The sequence below is a fragment of the Pristiophorus japonicus genome, chromosome 6 (assembly GCF_044704955.1).
Source record: "Pristiophorus japonicus isolate sPriJap1 chromosome 6, sPriJap1.hap1, whole genome shotgun sequence".
NCBI classification, from domain to species: Eukaryota; Metazoa; Chordata; class Chondrichthyes; family Pristiophoridae; genus Pristiophorus; species Pristiophorus japonicus.
Genome location: NC_091982.1, coordinates 35185821 through 35205005, shown reverse-complemented (window position 1 = coordinate 35205005; position 19185 = coordinate 35185821). Strand labels below are relative to the sequence as shown.

Here is a 19185-nt window from a genome sequence, read left to right as displayed (position 1 = left end):
CCTGGCCCCTCGAGCCTGCTCCGCCATTTAATAAGATCATGGCTGATCTGATCATGGACTCAGCTCCATTTCCCTGCCCAGCTCCCCTTTACTCCCTTATCACAAAAAAATCTATCTATCTCCACCTTAAATATATTCTGTTATGTATTAATGCCTGGGGGTCACCAGACACCAGAGGGCGCCGTGGTCGGAGGTCATCAGGCTGTACGCATGTGGCATATGTGCTTGGTCACCTGTATAAAAGCTGGGTGTCTCTGTCACGCAGGCATTCTTGGGCTGGAATAAAGGTGGATCAGGTTGCACCGAGTGAGTTTATAGTAACCAGACTCTTGAGTCATTATATATTCAATGAGCCAGCCTCCACAGCTCTCTGGGGCAGATCATTCCAGAGATTTACCGACCCTCTGAGAGAAGAAATTCCTTCTCTTCTCAGTTCTAAATGGGCGGCTCCTTATTCTGAAACTATGCCCCCTAGTTCTAGATTTCCCCACGAGGGGAAACATCCTCTCTACATCTGCCTTGTCGACCCCCCTCTGTATCTTATATGTTTCAATAAGATCACCTCTCATTCTTCTAAACTCCAATGAGCATAGGCCCAGCCTGCTCAACCTTTCTTCATAAGTCAACCCCTTCATCTCAGGAATCAACTTAGTGAATCTTCTCTGAACTGCCTCCAATGCAATTATATCCCTCCTTAAATAAGGTGATCAAAACGGTACACAGTACCCTAGGTGTGGCCTCACCAATACCCTGTACAGCAAGCCAACATCCCCAGCATCGAAGCACTGACCACACTCGACCAGCTCCGTTGGGCGGGCCACATTGTTCACATGCCTGACACAAGACTCCCAAAGCAAGCATAGAAACATAGAAAATAGGTGCAGGAGTAGACCATTCGGCCCTTCGAGCCTGCACCACCATTCGATAAGATCATGGCTGATCTTTCCCTCAGTACCCCTTTCCTGCTTTCTCCCCATACCCTTTGATCCCTTTAGCCGTAAGGACTATATCTAACTCCCTCTTGAATATATCCAATGAACTGGCATCAACAACTCTCTACGGCAGGGAATTCCACAGGTTAACAACCCTCTGAGTGAAGAAGTTTCTCCTCATCTCGGTCCTAAATGGCCTACCCCTTATCCTAAGACTATGTCCCCTGGTTCTGGACTTCCCCAACATCGGGAACAAGCTACCCTCTACCCGCATCTAACCTGTCCCGCCCCGTCAGAATCTTGTATGTTTCTATGAGATCCCCTCTCATCCTTCTAAACCCCAATGTATAAAGGCCCAGTTGATCCAGTCTCTCCTCATATGTCAGTCCGGCCATCCCGGGAATCAGTCTGGTAACCTTCGCTGCACTCCCTCAATAGCAAGAAAGTCCTTCCTCAGATTAGGAGACCAAAATTGAACACAATATTCCAGGTGAGGCCTCAATAAGGCCCTGTACATTTGCAGTAAAACCTCCCTGCTCCTATACTCAAATCCCCTAGCTATGAAGGCCAACATACCATTTGCCTTCTTTACCGCCTACTGCACCTGTATGCCAACTTTCAATGACTGATGAACCATGACACCCAGGTCTTGTTGCACCTCCCCTTTTCCTAATCTGCCACCATTCAGATAATATTCTGTCTTCGTGTTTTTGCCCCCAAAGTGGATAACCTCACATGTATCCACATTATACTGCATCTGCCATGCATTTGCCCACTCACCTAACCTGTCTAAGTCACCTTGCAGCCTCTTAGCGTCCCCCTCACAGCTCACACCGCCACCCAGTTTAGTATCATCTGCAATCTTGGAGATATTACACTCAATTCCTTCATCCAAATCATTGACTTATATTGTAAAGAGCTGGGGTCCCAGCACTGAGCCCTGGGGCACTCCACTAGTCACTGCCTGCCATTCTGAAAAGGACCCGTTTATCCCGACTTTCTGCTTCCTGTCTGCCAACCAGTTCTCTATCCACGTCAGTATATTACCCCCAATACCATGTGCTTTGATTTTGCACACCAAGCGCCCTACTCGGAACTCCTATACGGCAAGCGAGCCCAAGGTGGGCAGAGAAAACATTTCAACGACATTCCTTGATGAAATGCAACATCCCCACCGACATCTAGGAGTCCCTGGCCAAAGACCACCCTAAGTGGAGGAAGCACATCTGGGAGGGCGCTGAGCACCTCGAGTCTCATCGCCGAGAGCGTGCAGAAAACAAGCGCAGGCAGCAGAAGGAGCATGCGGCAAACCAGTCCCACCCACCCTTTCCTTCAATGACTGTCTGTTCCATCCGTGACAAATACTGTAATTCCCGTATTGGACTGTTCAGTCACCCGAAAACTCATTTTTAGAGTGGAAGCAAGTCTTCCTCGATTTTGAGGGATTGCCTATGATGAAGATGTACAGTTGTAGCAGGACTTCCCTGTTTCTATACTCCATTCACTTTGCAATGAAGGTCAACATTCCATTTGCCTTCCTGATTACTTGCTGTACCTGTATACTAACTTTTTGTGTTTCATGCACAAGGACCCCGAGGTCCCTCTCTACTACAGCATTTTGTAATTTCTCTCCATTTAAATAATTTAAAAAAAGTTTCCTGCCAAATTGGATAATCTCACACTTTCCCACATTATACTCCATCTGCCAAGTGTGTGTCCATTCACTTAGCCTGTCTATATCCCTTTGCAGATTTTTTGTATTCTCCTCACAACTTGCTTTCCCACCCATCTTTGTATCATCAGCAAACTTGGCTACATTACACTTGGTCTCTTCATCCAAGTCATTAATATAGATTAGAAAGCAAAGATAAAGAAAGTGAGTTTGAAGGAAAGAGGAAACAAGCAGGAAAAAAGGGTAAAAAAACAAACTTAAAGGCACTTTGTCTAAATGCACGTTGCATTTGTAACAAAATAAATGAGTTGCCGGCACAAATTGAGACAAATGGGTATGTTCTGATAGCCATTACAGAGATGTCGCAAAGTGACCAGGACTGGGAATTAAATATTCAGGGGTATTTGACAATCCGGAAGAACAGACAGAAAGGAAAAGGAGATGGGGTAGCTCTATGGATAAAGGATGGAATCACTGCAATAGTGAGAAACGATATTGGCTCAAATGATCAGGATGTTGAAACAGTTTGGGTGGAGATAAGGAATAATAAGGGGAAAAAGTCACTGGTGGGCGTAGTCTATAGGCCCCCTAACAGTAGCAACTCTGTTGGTCGGAGTGCAAACCAGGAAATAGTGGGGGCTTGTTAAAAGGGAACAGCAATAATCATGGGTGATTTTAACCTCCATATTGATTAGGCAAATCAAGTTGGTCAGGGTAGCCTTGAGGAGGAGTTCATAGAGTGCATCAGGGACTGGTTCCTTGAGCATTATGTAACGGAACCAACCAGGGGGCAGGCTACCTTAGATCTGGTCCTGTGTAATGAGACAGGATTAATAAACAATCTCCTCATAAAAGGATCCCCTTAGAATGAGTGATCATTGCATGATTGAATTTCAAATTCAGATGAAGGGTGAGAAAGTTGGATCTCTAACCAGCATACTAAGCTTAAATAAAGGAGACTATGAAGGCATGAGGGCAGAGTTGGCTAAAGTGTACTGGGAAAATAGATTAAAGTGTAGGACGATTGATGAACAGTGGTGTACATTTAAGGAGATATTTCACAACTCTCAAGAAAAATATATTCCAGTGAGGAGGAACGGGTGTAAGAGGAAAGCTAGCCATCCGTGGCTAACTAAAGAAATAAAGGACGGTATCCAATTAAAAACAAGGACATACAAAGTGGCCAAAACTAATGGGAGGACAGAAGATTGGGAAGCTTTTAAAAGCCATCAAAGACTGACAAAAAAAAATGATTAAGAAAGGGAAGATAAACTATGAAAGTAAACTAGCACAAAATATAAAAACAGATAGCAAGAGTTTCTATAGGTATATAAAAAGGAAAAGAGTGGCTAAAGTAAATGTTGGACCCTTAGAGGATGAGACCGGGGAATTAGTAATGGGGAACATGGAGATGGCAGAAACACTGAACAAATATTTTGTATCAGTCTTTACGGTAGAGGACACTAACAATATTCTCACAGTGGATAGTCAAGGAGCTATAGGGGGGGAGGAACTTAACACAATCACAATCACTAAGGAGGTGGTACTCAGTAAGATAATGGGACTAAAGGCAGATAAATTGCCTGGACCTGATGGCTTGCATCCTAGGATCTTAAGAGAAATAGCAGCAGAGATTGTGGACGCATTGGTTGTAATTTACCAAAATTCCCTGGATTCTGGGGAGGTTCCAGCAGATTGGAAAACTGCAAATGTAACGCCCCTATTTAAAAAAGGAGGCAGACAAAAAGCAGGAAACTATAGACCAGTTAGTCTAACATCTGTGGTTAGGAAAATGTTGGAGTCCATTATTAAAGAAGCAGTAGCAGGACATTTGGAAAGAAAAATTTGGTCAGGCAGAGTTAGCATGGATATATGAAGGGGATCTTTGACAAATTTGTTGGAATTCTTTGAGGATGTAATGAACAGGGTGGATAAAGGGGAACCAGTGGATGTGGTGTATTTGGACTTCTAGAAGGCATTTGACAAGGTGCCACATAAAAGGTTACTGCACAAGATAAAAGTTCACGGGGTTGGGGTAATATATTAGCATGGATAGGGGATTGGCTAACTAACAGAAAACAGAGAGTCAGGATAAATGGTACATTCTCTGGTTGGCAACCAATAACTAGTGGGTGCCACAGGGATCAGTGCTGGGACTCCAACTATTTACAATCTCTACTCATTGGAATTCAGAAGAATGAGAAGTGATCTTATCGAAACGTATAAGGTTATGAGGGGTCTTAACAAGGTGGATGTAGAGAGAATGTTTCCACTGATAGGGGAGACTTAGAGGGCATCTTAGAATAAGAGGCCGCCCATTTAAAACTGAGATGAGGAGAAATTTCTTCTCTCAGGGTTGTAAATCTGTGGAATTCGCTGCCTCAGAGAGCTGTGGAAACTGGGACATCGAATAAATTGAAGACAGAAATAGACAGTTTCTTAAACGATAAGGGGATAAGGGGTTATGGGGAGTGGGCAGGGAAGTGGACCTGAGTCCATGATCGGATCAGCCATGATCTTATTGAATGGCAGAGCAGGCTCGAGGGACCGTATGGCCTACTCCTGTTCCTATTTCTTATGTTCTTATAGTAAATAGTTGAGGCACCAGCACCGATCCCTGTGGTACCCCATTAGTTACCATTTGCCAACCGGAAAATGACCCATTTATCCTGACTGTTTTCTGTTAGTTAGTCAATCAGCTATCCATGCTATTATAACAAATATTGGCCAATTCTTGTTATTCACGACTGCTATAGACTCATCAGATAGTCCAGAATAGAAATGGGAGCAGTTCTGTTACCAGTGGCCTAAACTTCCATTTCATTTGTCAAGTAAATCTTGGGTTGAATAATGTTGAAAGGCCATATATTAATATTGTAATCTATAGGGTGATGGTGACATTGTTCACAGAAGAGATAGTATTTGAGATCGTAGAACCACCAAAAGTGGGTGTAGAACAATTAATAGAGGTCATTATTCAAAGAGAAATAGTTCTAAACACATTACTCAGAGTAGAAAAATCACTGGGACATTATAGTTTACGTGCCCGAAATTGGTGGACTTACCATCCGCTGCTGCCGCGTTTTCTCGGCGGTTTCCCTGGTTTCTGGGCCATCTCCCCTCCAAGCGAGTTTGGTGGAGTCCTCCCACCGGCGGGGAGAGAAGGCTGCTGGGTACCATCCACCCAAAGAAGTCCTCCCGCCCACTGAGCTGAGCTGTCCTCCGTTCCAGCAGGGGAAAATACCGCAGACTTGAAAAGTGAGCCCATTAATAGTGTTAAAAACAGTAGTTGTGCATTTTGTTATTTTCTATGATACGTGGAACAGAAGGTAATTGATAGTTTTCCTGTAAGACTCAATGTTCTGTTCATTGATGTAGTATATGTAAAATAAACCAGTTTGCTGGTTTACATTTGACCTCGTTTCACTGGTGTGTTTGTTAGTCTGTCTTCTGAAACATAGGAGAAATACACATGGTTGCACATGCGAGATCACAGTATCCAGTACACACGATCTGGGGGGTCTTATTGCTACAGAGCCCAGGTCATATTGCCGTTTGACTAAATATTGGGCAGTAAAGGTATTGTCCAGTTTGTAGAAGACACAGGATTACTTACGAGAGTGGCCAGTGATGTTGAACCCGAGAGTATGTCGCGTGCAGACCTGGCATTAATTTAGTAGTCCATAAATTAAACATTTCGCACTGTCCCATTTCTAAATGTAATTTGTTTGAACATTTAATTTTTGGACCTAAGCACACTGGGCTTAATTGTTGCTCTTTAGTATAATCTTTCTCGATCTATTTAGTTACTGTTTCCTTGTTAAAGCCATGTCACCCTCTCCCCTGTGTAGCTCACGGTCTATAATTCGAATTAATTATGCCTTCAGTCTGTGCAACCTGCTTCACTGTAATTGCCTGTAATTCTGATCCCATTCCTGCTTCTGTGAGGAGGCACGACATCCCAATCTTCTAACCTGCACCACCGGTGGCATAGGCTCAGCCCTCCCACCCTGCCTAAACATTTGTCTGTGGAGGGTGAGTGGAGTAGAAAGATCCAGAAAGAGGAAGGCGAGAAAAAGAACTCTTTTTTTATTTTTAAAAAGCAACCTTCCATGCTGACACTATAAATGTCATTGATAATAGTCGGAGTCAATTACTACACTTCAAACCAAACAAAGGATTGAGAGTGATTAAATGCTATGGGCCTGAAATTGGTCGATGCATAAAGTCCGCCCATTTCTCAGCGGTATGCCGGCTGTGCATCGTTTCAAACCGCCAAGACCGAAGAGGACAAAATTGGTCAAAATGTTTTCACCGTTATGTCGGCGGTATGCAGTGGGCGGTATGTAACGTAGCCAATCCAAATCGACTTTCCCTTCGATGGATGGTGTGGCACTGAACTGCGCATGCACGATATTTTTCTTTCAGTTTTTTTTACAGAAGTGTTTTACCCATTCTTTTTAAATTTCCACAATATTTTTCGATGAAAAAAATAACTAAAATGCCTTCTATCTTAAGTTACTCAGTAACAATAAAAACACATTTTCCACCCTAAATTGCACTCTAAAATCACTGTTCACCTCAGAGATACAAAGGTGCTGCTTTAGCTGACAGTTCCCAATTTCCAAAATAGCGGCTTTGAGCACTCCGCCCATTCCCGCCCACTTACCATCGCGTAAAGCCAGCTTTTCCAGGAAGGCATGCAGCTCCGGTGATATGTTGGCGGCATGCAATGAAAATCGGACTTTTTGGGCAGTATGCAGGCAGTCCTGCACGGTGGACGGTGTGCATACCTCTCGGCGGTATGTCAATGGTGAATATTCCGCCGAGCAATATGTTGGCGGTATGTAGCTGTTTTTTTTAACCAAAATCGCATTTTTGGGCGGTACGCAGGCAGTAGGGGGTGGTATGTCGAACAATTTCAGGCCCTTGGAAGAGTATCTTTCTTTTCTGTAGCCACACTGTAACAGAAAGGATTGATGCGTGTTTATTCAAAGTCTAAAGAATATTCAACCCTTTGAGAACAGCCAGTTCTTCACCTTTTGGAATAATGTTCAACTTTGTGCTTCAGAAAATCATTTTTGTTATTGTATGTAAATGTACTGAATAATATTTCATATTTAAGTCTGGTCTTGAAATAAAGTTGTAACGATAGGGTTGTTCTTTCAATTTTCCATGTAGTTTTAAACAAAAAAAATCCCCCCTGAATGTTGCCGTGTAATTCTCAGTATGCAAAATGCTAATGAATGACCGATGTCATGCTGACCTCATCGTACCTCATAACACAAATTATCTTCATCTTTCAATTTTTTTAATTAATATTAAAATTCTGCTTGCTAAAAATTCTGCTGCGCAAACTTGCCTAAACTGCTAATGTGGCAGGTTTTGGGACATGCAGTTCTGGAGTGTGTGCCATCCTGAAAACTCCCATCAGTCAGCGCTGCTCAGTTAAGGGTTACAGTCTCCCATCTGATGTCACTTGTGCTTTTTATTCCAGAACAGAGATATAAAGGTTCCATTGGTGAGCTGCAGTTGGAATGATTTGAGCTGCTTTGTTTCCAAAGCCAGTTTAGCGTTCAAAGTTAATATTCAAATTCATTTGAGAGCCACTTTGCATGCACCACCCTAGTTACTGTTCACCTACATTTGATCTCTGTTAAATTTAAATTTTTCTTTGACTCTCATGGCTCCCAAAAATCTGTCTCTATCCAATGTTGTACAACATTTTCCTTCAGAATGTTAATGTGGGTGAAAATGCCAGTGTAATTCTGAAACTATTTTCCCCGATGCTCATATTAACAATCGTAGAAAAATATACCCTTAAATTGAATTGAATACACCAACATACGAATTGACTCACACTTCAGAGAGACCACTGGAGCGGGTAGCCTTGCACTGCATTGAACGTACAATGTCAATCTGGGATTAAATCTACCTGGAGTCAAGTAAGAAATTTAGACAAGGCAGGCAATACTGCATAAACTTTCTAAACATTTAAATTTAACTGTTAGGCAGGAGAACTGGAGTTTCAGCCTATTGCCTAACTGGAACTATTAATGCAGCTGAATTTGGTAGGTTCTATATAAATGCAACATTCCGGATTGTTCCAAACAATCTCGTGCCTGTCTCGTGCTTTGTATTACACCTTTTTGCTTGTGTTTGTTGGATCTACTTGTGTCCTTTTGATGCTGGACTTGTTGCTGCTCCATTCCTCACCGGGTAAAGTCTGTGCAGTGTTGCTTTTTGTGCCTGGTCTACAGGGACTGTTGGTACTAAACATGTTGATAATTCCTGTTTTGCTTCATTTTTTTTTTAGAGCGTCAGGCACTGTATACACAGCAATAGACATTGCCACTGGACAAGAGGTAAGTCCTGGTCCTTACATATTGCCTTTAATGTGATACACCAAATAATTTGCCCTTACCATGCTTATTTTCAATTGTATTGCTTATGTAATGGCCTCTGTAGCTAATGTATCTCTTGCTGCTTGCTACACAGTCTATTATACCTTACACAACACCATGCGTATAGCGCATCTCTCACTGTACCACAGTCTCTTATGTAACATGCATAGTTCTAGAGTTTCCCTCCCCAATCTAAAACCTTATAAAATGCCTTCTGTGTAAACAAATACGGGAGTGCTACTAGACCTCCAGAAAGAAGCACTCCAAACATTGTACAATATGTAAAGTTACCAGGCAGGCGAACCAGTTTTATTTTAATTGCCACTTCCTTTTACGAGTCGCACCTTGCAGCTGCCTGCATTCAACGAGCGTGAAAGCAAACTTTTTGCTTGACTTATAAAATTGTCACATCTATACTGCGTTGTTACAAGCTGGTGAAATGTCTGGTGATTAATGTGCACCACCATTTTCTCAGCGGGGAACATCTGAATCCAAATTGGACCAGTGTTTGGACATTTTGCAAATATTCGGGCCGGAATTTTGTGGAGGAAGGAGGGCTGGGGGCCGGTGGGGGCGGGGAGGGGGCTCCATGGTAAGGTGGAAACCCAGGAAGCCGAGTTTCCTGAATGCCCTGCCGACTTTAACGGCAGGGCCTGATTTGCATGCGAGGCCTCGGTTCCCGTCCACAGCCAACCAAATTGAGAGGCTGGCTGGCTGGCTGTGGGCGGGGAGTCCTGCGGGTGAACAGAGGAGGGAGGGAGGGTTTGCGTTCCTGCCGGGCTGTTAAATGGATTGTGAGGGGGGGTGGGGTGCGCAGGGAGAGGATCGCGGGTCGGGCAGACGATCGATGGGGGTGGGAAGAGAGGATTGGGGGGCGGGCAGACAATCGGTGGGGGTGGGAAGAGAGGATTGGGGGACGGGCAGACGATCGATGGGGGTGGGAAGAGAGGATCGCAAGTCGGGCAGACGATTGGTGGGGGTGGGGAGAGAGGATTGGGGGCCGGGCAGACGATCGGGGTGGCAGAGAGAGGATCGGGGGTTGAGCAGACGATTGGGGGTAAGGAGAGAGGATCAGGGGTGACCGAGAAGATCAGGGGTTGGGCAGACAATCGGTGGGGGGTGGGGAGAGAAGATCGAGGATCGGGTAGATGATCGAAGGGTGCATGTAGGATCGGGGTTAGGGGCAGGGAGAGAGTATCAGGGCCAGATGATGGGCGTGTGGTGAAGGGAAGATTGTGGCCGGCCTGAGTATCATTGGTGATTGGGGGTGGCTGGGGGCCTGGGGGTTGATCGGAGGCCATGTGAGGGGGATCGCGGTGGTGGATTAGGCAGGATCCAGCAGTCCCTGCCTTGCTGTAACTGCCTATTTCACGAATTGTGTAAAACCCATCCACATGCAGTTAAAATACAGAATGGAGGTTAAAAAAGAGGCTTCCAGCCTCATTATAATATTTAAATTGATGCTCCTCCCCCTGGAAGCGGGTTGGTCGGCGGGATCAGATCGGGAATCCCATTTTTAACAATTGACCTGCCCTCTCGCTCCAAACCCACCCGTTTCTTCGGGTTAAATTCCCCCCCCCCTCAGAATTTGTCCCAGTCCACTAACACTTGCATCCAGAATAAACATTCAGTATCACTGAGACGGACTGACGTGCTCGCACAGCCTTCGTTACGTGAGTAAGATTTTCCGTCATGGCCAGCTCTATCGCCCCTGCTTTCTTGACTTGCATTTCTGTCGGCCGCTTCTAAACAATTACCAGAACATTCTGCATACATTTCTCTGAGGGGCTTTATGTCCTTTCCATATTCATGGGATTTGTTTGACATTTTGAACTCTGAGGCTGACAGCTGTCCAACTCTATTGCATTTAAATTGATTTCCAGTTCAGCACATTCGCCATCTGACAGTGAGGAGCCGAGGCATTTTATCCCTGGGGCTTTTATCTTGATGGGAATTGTTGAACATCGGGGAGGGGGGCATTTTATTACTGGTAATAATGCTTGAGTGTTGTGGGCTGCCTGTTTTATTAAAGGAGCTTGGAGGCACGCTCTTCGTGGACTCTTGCTCTTTGAGTGTGAAGGGCTGTTTTGTGGGGAGGGGAGGAAATTGGTGAAGAGAGAGGGATAGAAAACCCAAATAAGGCATTGACTTTCTTCATTGAGTTGCTCCCAATTCCTTCCAGATCCATGCACATTGTTTGAGACATAGCCAATTCAGGCAGGCAATAGCACAAAGCAGTAGCCCACTCACCCCTACAAAGTGCAGACCTTGGCATCGCTCCTATTACTACGATACTCGTGCTGGAATTTCATCATTCGTGAATCGACTGATTCTTCATGGAAAAGAAATGTACCTCGTATATTAACGAAGACGGTCTTTATTGGCCTATTTGACCTTAAGTGTGGCGGGGGTTATCGAAATCGAACGCTATCCCCTTCTCACCTGACGTCCTCATCTACGCATTTTAAGAACATAAGAATTAGGAGCAGGAGTAGGCCGTACGGCCCTTCGAGCCTACTCCGCCATTCAATAAGATCATGGCTGATCTACGACCTCAACTCCACTTTCCCGCCCAATCCCTATATTATAGAAATGTAGAAAATAGGAGCAGTAGTGGGCCATTCGGCCCTTCGAGTCTGCACCGCCATTCAATATGACCATGATTCAATAAGATCATGATCATATTCCTGCATTTTCCCCATACCCCTTGATGCCCTTTGTTTCTAGAAATCTATCTATCTCTCTCTCAAATATATTCAATGACTTGGCCTCCACAGCCTTCTGTGGTAGAGAATTCCACAGGTTCACCACCCTCTGAGTGAAAAAATTTCTCCTCATCTAGGTCCTAAATTTCCTACCCCGTATCCTGAGACTGTGACCCCTTGTTCTTGACTTCCCAGCCAGGGGAAACATCCTCCCCGCATCCAATCTATCCAACCCAGTCAGAATTTTATACGTTTCAATGAGATCCCCTCTCATTCATCTAAACTCTAATGAATACAGGCCTAGTCAACCCAATCTCTCCTCATACGACAGTCCTGCCATCCCAGGAATTAGTCTGGTGAACCTTCGCTGCACTCCCTCTATGGCAAGTATATCCTTCCTTAGGTAAGGAGACAAAAACTGCACCAAGGCCCTGTATAACTGTAGTAAGACATCCTTGCTCCTGTACTCAAATCCTCTTGCAATGAAGGCCAACATACCATTTGCCTTCCTAACTGCTTGCTGCACCTGCATGTTTGCTTTCAATGACTGGTGAAAAGGACACCCAGGTCCCTCTGTACATCGACACTTCCCAAGCCATCACCATTTAAATAATACTTTGTCCTTATGTTTTTCCTACCAAAGTGGATAACTTCACATTTATCCACGTTATACTGTATCTGCCACGTGTTTGCCCACTCACTCAACTTATCTAAATTGCCTTGCAGCGTCTTTGCATCCTCCTCACAACTCACAATGCCACCTAGTTTTGTGTCATCAGCAAACTTGGAAATATTACATTTTATTCCCTCATCCAAATCATTTATATATATATATTGTGAATAGCTGGGGCCCAAGCACTGATCCCTTTCGTTCCCCACTAGTCACTTCCCGCCACCCTGAAAAAAGACCTGTTTATTCCTACTCTCATGTTTCCTATCAGTTAACCAATTTTCAATCCATGCCAATACACTACCCTCAATCCTATGTGCTTTAATTTTGCACAATAACCTCTTATGTGGGACTTTATCAAAGGCCTTCTGAAAATCCAAATACACTACATCCTCTGCTTCTCCTTCATCTATTCTATCGGTTACATCCTCATGATTTTCCTTTCATAAATCCATGTTGACTTTGTTTAATCGAGTTGATATTATCTAAGTGTGCCATTATCACATCCTTTATAATAGACTCTAGCATTTCCTACTACTGATGTCAGTGTTGAACATAAGAACATAAGAAATAGGAGCAGGAGTAGACCATTTGGCCCCTCGATATCCCTTGATATTTAAGACTGAGATGAGGAAGAATTTATTCTCTCAGAGGGTTGTAAATCTGTGGAATTCTCTGCCCCAGAGAGCTGTGGAGGCTGGGTCATTGAATATACTTAAGGCGGAGATGGACATATTTTTGAGCGATAAGGGAATAAAGGGTTATGGGGAGCAGGCAGGGAAGTGGAGCTGAGTCCATGATCAGATCAGCCATGATCTTATTGAATGGCGGCGCAGGCTCGAGGGGCCTTATGGCCTACTCCTGCTCCTATTTCTTATGTTTCTTATGTTCAACACAGACCGTGGATCAGAGCTGGGACCTTCCCGGTCTGTGTGGCTCAGCAGCACCAGGTCAGATAGTGCAGTCACCCACTGAGCTCTAAGTTATTCTTTTAAATTACATTTTCTAAATAAAGATTTTATGAAGGCTCCATTTCACATATCTCTGACTTCAACTGAATCTACTTGCAGGTGGCGATCAAGCAGATGAATCTACAGCAACAGCCCAAAAAGGAGCTGATTATAAATGAAATCCTTGTCATGAGGGAAAATAAAAATGCAAACATCGTGAACTATTTAGACAGGTGAGTCTTAAACACGTGCACGACTCAGGTTGCCAACTCTCGTTGGATGTATTCCTAAAGGTGTTCATCACACGAGGTCCTGCCTCCAACAGCCGAACGGCCTTTTTCCCCATCTCCAATATTTTTATAACTAATAAATGAAGGACGTAACTGCTGCCAACGACATAAAGTCGTTGCACATGCGCAGTTTCAATGGTCTTTTGGTTGTTCTCGCCGGACTTCGTTGTCAGCAGTCATTTTGATAGAATGGAAATTGTGTTCGTTTTGCTGGTCACTGGAACAATTCACAGCCCTTATTCTCAAATGTGGCCACAGTCCCCAAAGGTTTAGGAAAGGACAGTAACTTTTCATAAAATCCTAATGCTTGTAAAATGCTACTGGCCACGATTTGAGGTGGATATTTGGACGGGAAGACTTCGCAGGTTTAGCGGTGAAGATGAGCATGCGCCCTGCTTAGATGATAAGAAACATCTTTAAATAAAAGAGAAACATATAAAACTTGAGATGAAGTTGAGCCTGGAGTTTTCAGTTGAGTGGCTCAGTGGGTAGCACTCTCGCCTCTGGGTCAGAAGGTTTGCGGGTTCATAGTCCCACTCCAGAGACTTGAGTACAAAAAAAATCTAGGCTAACACTCCAGTGCAGTACTGAGGGAGCGCTGCACTGTCGGAGGTGCCCTCTTTCAGGTGAGATGTTAAACCGAGGCCCCATCTGCTCGCTCATAAAAGATTATAGGGCATTATTTTGAAGTTGAGCGGGGGAGTTATCCCCGGTGTCCTGGCCAATATTTATCCCTCAACCGACATGACTAAAACAGATTATCTGGTCATTATCACATTGCTGTTTGTGGGAGTTTGCTGTGCGCAAATTGGCTGCCGTGTTTCCTACATTACAACAGCGACTACACTCCAAAAAGTACTTCATTGGCTATAAAGCGCTTTGGGACGTCCAGTGGTCGTGAAAGGCGCTATCAAAATGCAAGTCTTTTTTTTTAATCTTACTCTCTATTTGAAGAGCGGGAAATTGCCTAATACCTTCTGTGCATCGTGCTCCAATTGTTCGCTCTGAGATTGGGAGCTCATGTTTGGGAGTGGTTGTGCCAGTCCAGCTCTATATTGCTTGATGACAACCTGTCCTCACTATGAAGACGCAAAGCTGGATCTAGCTGCTTCTCATACTGTGTGAAATTGGGCAACCATGAGATTTGGTCATAATTGATTTTTAAATTAATTTCTTTAAGTGGTAAGCTGAGGTTCTTACTGTTTTATTTTTGTGACAGTTATCTTGTAGGCGATGAACTCTGGGTAGTCATGGAATATCTGGCTGGGGGTTCCTTAACAGACGTAGTCACAGAGACCTGCATGGACGAAGGCCAAATAGCAGCAGTGTGCCGGGAGGTAAGTGCAATATAGTGTATCGCACTGTCTGGAGCCTGGCAGTCAGAATGGCTCGAATTACACTTTGCAAAGTAACTGATTACGTAGGCAGGCAGGATCTAATTACACGTTCCAGAGAAACTGCTGGGTGTGTCTTGTCCTCCAAGGAGACCAATCAGCAATCAGAACTTGTCCTCCAAAGAGACCAATCAGCAATCAGGACTTGTCCTCCAAGGTGACCAATCAGAGCTTTTGGTGTTGCGAATCAACACGTCCTTTAGTAAAACACTTGGGTGTATTTTTCAGCTAAATATTTACGGCAAAGGCCATTGTCGAGGCTGGCCTTGGAGAATATTTCTTTAAAGTTGACTTTAAACAGCTTATAGCCAGGATATTGCAGCTTCAGACTGGTAAATCTGGAAAATATTGTCTTCTAGCATCTTGCATTGTAACAGATCTCCGACTACCCCTGAGCGGTGTGATAATGAACAGCTGCTAAAATAGGTGTTCTTTGAATTCGTCTGCTCGACACAGAGTCCCACTATGTTTGATGGAAAAACAGCACTGACCTGACAGTGACACGACACTAATTAAGACTGTGCTTAATGTAGCTATTCGATCCAGTCTGTCTAAATTGTAGAGTAACTTGCAATTTAAAGAGACCATCAACCTTGGGCAAGTTCAAGCTACAAGATTTTTAGTCACAAGTCAGCAACGCATACTGTCCACCATCTCACACCTAAAATATTTTGTGAGAGTGTTTTTTATTTTTGTTTTTAAAAGAAGGGATTGAGTCAGTATTCACAATCGTCAGACCAGGAGCATGAAATTGTGATCTCCTGTATGAGATACTTGCTGAATGCAGGGGAGTTGGTAAACCTGGGCATTACCTCCCTTTCTGGGGTCTTTGGAGTATTAGATCAAGGAAGAGCCACGCACTCCAAAAACACATTTCGGGAACCAATCTCTCCGCTCAGAAAGTTCATACTGCACTAGCTGCAGCAAGAATTGTTGTGATGTGTTATTTTGTGGGATATAGTTACCCTTCCAGCAACGTTTAATACTATATATATATAAATACGTACATATATATAGCAGACATGTGAGCGGTGATAAAATGATGCCACTCTGCATTTCTCTTTACAAATGGCAAGTAAGACTTGTATCCCTGCCATTTTACCAGGATGACCATTCCAATTTTAAAATGACATCTGAAACGAACATCCCAATCCCAGTCCTATCAGTCAGGATAATCTCTCAACTCACCCCACTTCACACCGGCACTCCTGACCAAAGCTCTCTGTCTGGTTCTGAATCCAGCTTTTCCATTCTCTCTTCTCCAGCCCCCCCACCCCCCCACCAAGGGTCATAGTGTGGGGCTTGCGACACTATCTACTCGAATTGGGAGGGTATAGCTAATACTGAGAAAGACTGCAACAAAATGCAAGAAGACGTCAGCAAGCTTGCAGAATGGGCGTGTAAATGGCAATTCATACTCCTTGGAAAATAGTCTAATGGGGTAAAAATCCAATAAGGAATTCAGGAGAAACTTCTTTACCCAGAGAGTGGTAAGAATGTGGAACATGCTACCACAAGCAGTAGTTGAGGCGAATAACGTTGATGCATTTAAGGGGAAGCTGGATAAGTACATGCAGGAGAAAGGACTAGAAGGTTATGGGGATAGGGTTAGATGAAGATGGGTGGGAGGAAGCTCATGTGATGGGTAAACTCCGGCATAGACTAATTCCTGAATTCCTTATTGGATTTTTTAGTTACTATTTTATATTTATGGCCCCTGGTTTTGGACTCTATCACAAGTGGAAACATTTTCTCTACCCTATCAAACTTCTTCATCATTTTAAAGACCTCTTTTAGGTCACACCTCAGCCTTTTGGTATCATCTTTGTAAATCTTTTTTGCGCCTCCTCTATGTCCTTTTTGCAACATGGAGACCAGCACTGTGCACTGTACTCCCAAGTTTGGTCTAACCAAGGTTCGATATAACTTTAACATAACTTCTCTGCTTTTCAATTGTATTCCTCTCGAAATGAACCCCAGTGCTTGGTTTTCATTTTTTATAGTCTTGTCAACCTGTGTTGCTACTTTTAATGATTTGTCAATCTGTACCCCTAGATCCCTTTGCTCCTCTACCCCATTTAGACTATTTTCCAAGGAGTATGAATTGCCATTTACACGCCCATTCTGCAAGCTTGCTGACGTCTTCTTGCATTTTGTTGCAGCCTGTTTCTCTGTTGGAATTTCTATGTAATCCACACAAGGGCAATGGGTGTCATTGGACAGAATAATCAAACCTAATAGTAATATGGATCAGTTGTGGACAAATTGATTTCCCCCTTCCTTTCCAGGCTCAAACTTGGCTAGTTATGCATTCAGGATAGTACTGAAAATATAACTAGGAACACTGCCTATCAGAACTGCATTACATGAAGTTTTTCATGGATTTTAGAGTTTGAGCCATGTGCATCACAAGGTGTAATGTGCATTGTTGCTCATTTAAACGGCCTTTTGACAGAATAACAGAGCAGACATAGTTACCAGCAAAATCAGACATTAGCACTTGGGCAAGTCACAAAATTAGAATTATTTTTTAGAGTGAGAACCGAGAATAGCAGTGTGAGATTTGGCACCACCTTGTGGCCAAAAGGTGATTTGCCCGATGACTTTTGACTAAAGAAAAAGAGAAGGGAAATAAATGTGCTGAACACGATGTGCTCTGTTTGGGGGGAAGGACTGATTCACATTTTGTATTAACCATTTCACGTAGAATTAGTTGATTTTTCATAAAACATAACTGCATTCTTCAGGGTTTCCACTCCCCAGAAATTGTCATTTATTAAAGCGGCACCATTTTTGTCACAGCAAGCAGCCGAACAGCCAGACAGTGTTTCATTCCGATTCCAGGGGTTTTACAAACAAACAGCATAGTGACATTTCAAATGGGATTGTAATATTCTTTCAGTAAAGACCAGACTGCGTCCCTTTTAAGAAACCAATACAGTGGGAAAGTAATAATTCTTAAAGAAACCTGTCCACTGTTAACGTGCTTTAATGGTCTGTTTGTGAAGGAAAATAGAGCCTTATGTCGTCATAAAACTTGATGGATATTTGAGTATGATAAATCTTGCTGTAAAATCCACCCGTGCAGAGTGAATACCTGGCACAACTACATGTTAATATAATTTTGATAAGGTAACTGGGGAAAATCTATTTCCACCGGTTTGTGAGTTGGTAACTAGAGAGTACAAATTAAAACTCATTACCCAAGTAGGGCCTTACACCTGTTAAAACAATTCTCACTTGTTCCTTTGTTGAAGTCTCGGCCTTGAGTCAGTGGTAACACTCTCACCCCTGAGGTCGCAAGCTCACAGATTCAAGTCCCACTTCAGGTCTCGGGTCACACAATCTAGGCAGACATTTCATTGAGGTACTACCGCACTGTTGGAGGTGCCGTCTTTCAAAACGCACTTGCTGGCCTAAATTTTATCCTCGGGGGCATTTTAATTCACGAGCGTCATTACAATAGTGTCGGTCCTCTCCCCACCTGTAACGGGCAGGAAGAGGGCGCAGGGCAGCTGCTGGCAAGTGAAGATCAGGTGGCTCTTGGCCGCCCACCAGCTTCCTGGTAAGTAGTGGGAGGGGGTTTATGGTGTGTTCCACAGGAGGGAAAGCGAGCTTTTCCTTGTGGGGTCCGGAGGAGTACCCAACCATTTGCCAACCCGCTTCAGCCTGATGAATGCTGCACTCGGCCCTTACTTAAAATGCTGCGTTGATGCCATGGGACCCTAATTAGCATTTATGTGCGTGGCGTCTAGGCGCGCCTCATCCGTTGCCAAGACGATAAGCAGGAAATGGAGCTGCTCCATTTTCATTGCTTGCCCACTCCATTCCAGCCCACTGAGGAGTTAGAATTCCTATGCTGCCTTTTTCTTTATTCCTTTTCCTTTGTTTCGAACAGGTGAACAGTTCACGTGACAAAAACTGAACCTTTAACTTGAGGAATGGAAACAGAGTTCAAAAGATAAATAAATAAAATGCAGTCATGGTTTATTGAGGAGCTTGTCAGCGCAGCAGTGGCGAGCTGAACGAGGCCACAGAAATACGTGATGCAGCAGGAAAGCAGAGAATGACACGATGCTAGATTGGAGCTGGAGTGGTGAACATACGGGTGTTATTTGCAGGCCATTGAGTTGCTGTCCTGTTCAGTCTCTCCAATGCTGGAAAGTAA

The 19185-nt window shown here is 43.9% G+C and overlaps 1 protein-coding gene across 4 annotated transcripts in view; it reads left to right on the top strand.

The window, feature by feature from the left end:
* LOC139265612 (serine/threonine-protein kinase PAK 3) overlaps positions 1 to 19185 on the top strand; it is a 261203-nt gene that overhangs the window by 228479 nt on the left and 13539 nt on the right. For all 4 annotated transcript variants that reach the window (XM_070882746.1, XM_070882745.1, XM_070882749.1 and 1 more), the window contains 3 exons: positions 8921 to 8969; positions 13454 to 13566; positions 14843 to 14960. In XM_070882746.1, coding sequence (XP_070738847.1) covers positions 8921 to 8969; positions 13454 to 13566; positions 14843 to 14960 — 280 coding nt within the window. The remainder of the gene's footprint in view (positions 1 to 8920; positions 8970 to 13453; positions 13567 to 14842; positions 14961 to 19185) is intronic.